General features: G+C 47.1%; 1 protein-coding gene across 1 annotated transcript; it reads right to left on the reverse strand.

Moving 5' to 3' along the window:
* Positions 1 to 2,370: 2,370 nt before the first annotated feature.
* On the reverse strand, positions 2,371 to 3,345 carry LOC138487269 (involucrin-like). The gene has a single exon (XM_069613890.1). It carries the CDS (start codon positions 3,343 to 3,345, stop codon positions 2,371 to 2,373), a length of 975 nt encoding a protein of 324 aa, XP_069469991.1.
* Positions 3,346 to 3,678: the final 333 nt, after the last annotated feature.

Here is a 3,678-nt window from a genome sequence, read left to right on the forward strand (position 1 = left end):
GCGCCCTCTTTCCTTGGCCAGAATATTATCTCAATGAATGCAGCCATAACGTGTGCATCGCCTTTGATGAATGGTTCTGGTACAACCATGTCTATTTTGCAGTTCAGCAAGTGTCAACACGACAGATGCCTGAGCGAATGACCTGTTCTGAAATGTTTCAAGTGCAGCATTCCATGCCAGGTGTATGACTTCCCATGCAAAGCGGTGTGTTGCAAAAGGACACACACCACCTAACCATGCGCAGTGCTGGATGCCACTCAGTTAGGGAGAGAGGTTAGTGTGTGGCCTTGCTTTTGTGAAGGTGTCGCTTCCACTCCTCACTCAGCTTCACAGTAACCGGCCAATGATGTTATGTCATGGTATGTTAATAGGGTTTTACAAAGCGCTCGAATTAACCGAGGGTGTCATGGCGCTATAAAAATGAGGCAATTCGGAACATGCGGAACCAACACAGCTGAAAGAAAAAGTTAGCTGACTAGGAACGGTTTAAGTTCTTGCCGAAAGTGAAGCAGGTTGAGTTCTCTATGCAGTGTCCACGGAGGAGAGTTCCATATTCTGGATGCTTGAACCAAGAAAGGGCGGCCTCCCAGTCTTTTTTTCGGTATTTTGGGATTATAAATGTCCTGTTTTAACTGGATCTTAAAGATCGATTAGGGGTGTAAAGCTCACATTTTGATTTAGGTCGTTGAAGGACTTTATGCACTAAGCAGATACTTTTAAAGGTAATTCCTTTCTCTAGAGGAAATCAGTGATGTGAGAATATGATGACAATGTCTGGCAGATGGTGAATGCTTGACAAATACCATTGCAATGTCTAAAGCAAGGCATTAACTATTGCCTATGTCAATGTTCATTTCTTCCTTGAGCCTATAGAAAAAGCCCTTGCTGCTAATGCTGGACTTAACGGATGGCTGGGCCAGCCCCTCTTTTGCCATGGATAATTATTTAAAATAAATTGTAGAAATGAGACGATTCCTAGTTATGTCAGTTGGAGCCAGTATGGGAGAAATGGCTATTATGGGGAAAGCTAACAGCGAGATTTAAGGCTGGGTGAGGCGCGCGAGGCGCGCGTGACGCGCTCCAGCGCGCGACGCGGGAACACTTTGATAGAAAGACTAGGAGTGTAGATTTAACACTGTACATAAATATACTTTACAATCACAGTTGGATGTGTGCTAAGAGGGCGCCATCGGAATATTTTATAGATGAGGTAGATCAAGTGAAAAGCCGGAGAATAAATAAAAGGGGGAGATAATTATTTGATGGAGTTCTCTTAGGATATGCCACAGCAGGGGGTGCACGGCATACATATTACTGAGACACAGCCATTCAGGCATCAAACTAACCCATAAATTGTTGTAGGAGAAAATTGGAGGAGAGAAATTGGCGGGATTGGGGTGCTTGTCATGTTATTAACATTTGAGTATGCATTCTGCCTAGCTCGCTGCATAGCTTCATGCCAAGCGGATCAGAGACATGCACGGCCCGCAAATGCCTTTTAAAATGACAGCTGTGTGATGCCTATAAAATGAATCGGTAATTTCCCCCTGAGCTGTCTGCGGCGAATAAAGGCCCGTTTTATCGCCCGCCTGCGCCGGAGAGGTGCTATGTCTAACATTGTTTCGCTGCTTTTAATATTTTGATTGGGGACACACTGCTCGGGGAATATGTCAGGTCGACAGCGATAGGACGCGAGATCCTCCTTTTATCTTGAGAACTATCACGGTGGAGTCGCAGTTTAGACAATGCAGGTTCCTTACGGCATCGGTGCGTGAGAGTGCCTGAACCCTGCCCTGGAAGAGCTAACTAATGCATATGGGCACTTTAATCTTTTGTTTCACCCACCACCACTAGCCCCTGCCCCACAAAGCCTGGTCAAAAAATATTTTGTCCGGGAGTGTCCCCAGGACTTCGATGGGAGCCACAACACTTACCACAATGTTAATTAGTGAGTACTTTGGGAAAACTAGACCACTTTTTAGTGCATTTTCAATCATCAATAGGGCACTCGAAGGGTTAATGGTGTTTTGGTGAGATGGCTTCCTAAGTCATCGCTTTCCTATTGTGCCTCATGTAGAGTCGGTGTTTTGGTGAGATGGCTTCCTAAGTCATCGCTTTCCTGTTGTGCCTCATGTAGAGTCGGTGTTTTGGTGAGATGGCTTCCATATGTCATCGCTTTCCTGTTGTGCCTCATGTAGAGTCGGTGTTTTGGTGAGATGGCTTCCTAAGTCATCGCTTTCCTGTTGTGCCTCATGTAGAGTCGGTGCTTTGGTGAGATGGCTTCCTAAGTCATCGCTTTCCTGTTGTGCCTCATGTAGAGTCAGTGTTTTGGTGAAATGGCTTCCCAAGTCATCGCTTTCCTGTTGTGCCTCATGTAGAGTCGGTGTTTTGGTGAGATGGCTTCCATATGTCATCGCTTTCCTGTTGTGCCTCATGTAGAGTCGGTGTTTTGGTGAGATGGCTTCCTAAGTCATCGCTTTCCTGTTGTGCCTCATGTAGAGTCGGTGCTTTGGTGAGATGGCTTCCTAAGTCATCGCTTTCCTGTTGTGCCTCATGTAGAGTCGGTGTTTTGGTGAAATGGCTTCCCAAGTCATCGCTTTCCTGTTGTGCCTCATGTAGAGTCGGTGTTTTGGTGAGATGGCTTCCCAAGTCATCGCTTTCCTGTTGTGCCTCATGTAGAGTCGGTGTTTTGGTGAGATGGCTTCCCAAGTCATCGCTTTCCTGTTGTGCCTCATGTATAGTCGGTGTTTTGGTGAGATGGCTTCCCAAGTCATCGCTTTCCTGTTGTGCCTCATGTAGAGTCTGTGATTTGGTGAGATGGCTTCCCAAGTCATCGCTTTCCTGTTGTGCCTCATGTAGAGTCGGTGCTTTGGTGAGATGGCTTCCCAAGTCATCGCTTTCCTGTTGTGCCTCATGTAGAGTCGGTGTTTTGGTGAGATGGCTTCCCAAGTCATCGCTTTCCTGTTGTGCCTCATGTAGAGTCGGTGTTTTGGTGAGATGGCTTCCCAAGTCATCGCTTTCCTGTTGTGCCTCATGTAGAGTCGGTGTTTTGGTGAGATGGCTTCCCAAGTCATCGCTTTCCTGTTGTGCCTCATGTAGAGTCGGTGCTTTGGTGAGATGGCTTCCCAAGTCATCGCTTTCCTGTTGTGCCTCATGTAGAGTCGGTGTTTTGGTGAGATGGCTTCCCAAGTCATCGCTTTCCTGTTGTGCCTCATGTAGAGTCGGTGCTTTGGTGAGATGGCTTCCCAAGTCATCGCTTTCCTGTTGTGCCTCATGTAGAGTCGGTGTTTTGGTGAGATGGCTTCCCACGTCATCGCTTTCCTGTTGTGCCTCATGTAGAGTCATTCATCGTTGAGAGATGTTGGTCTTCAGTTGATGAAGCCTTGCATAAAATAGCATTGCCTTCCAAGACAATTGGCCCTCATTACAGTTTTGCTGCTATCCCACCGGTGATTCCAGCGGGATTCTGTCAGAACTGCCTTACTGTTTCTGTCGCCCGATACCCCGGTACTACCAGGATATTACAGGAGGCAGAGATGCTGGTAAGGTCCCATTCCATGGAGTCTCGTAGAACTAAATGGATGGTATAGCCGAAATTGCCGGCACCGGTCAGGCATTTATGTGCCGGTAGTGGCCTTATCTACCAGCAGGTCAGGCCTGCCAGTAGATCACTGCCGC

The sequence above is a fragment of the Ambystoma mexicanum genome, chromosome 9, assembly GCF_040938575.1.
Source record: "Ambystoma mexicanum isolate Mex_15411 chromosome 9, UKY_AmexF1_1, whole genome shotgun sequence".
NCBI classification, from domain to species: domain Eukaryota; kingdom Metazoa; phylum Chordata; class Amphibia; order Caudata; family Ambystomatidae; genus Ambystoma; species Ambystoma mexicanum.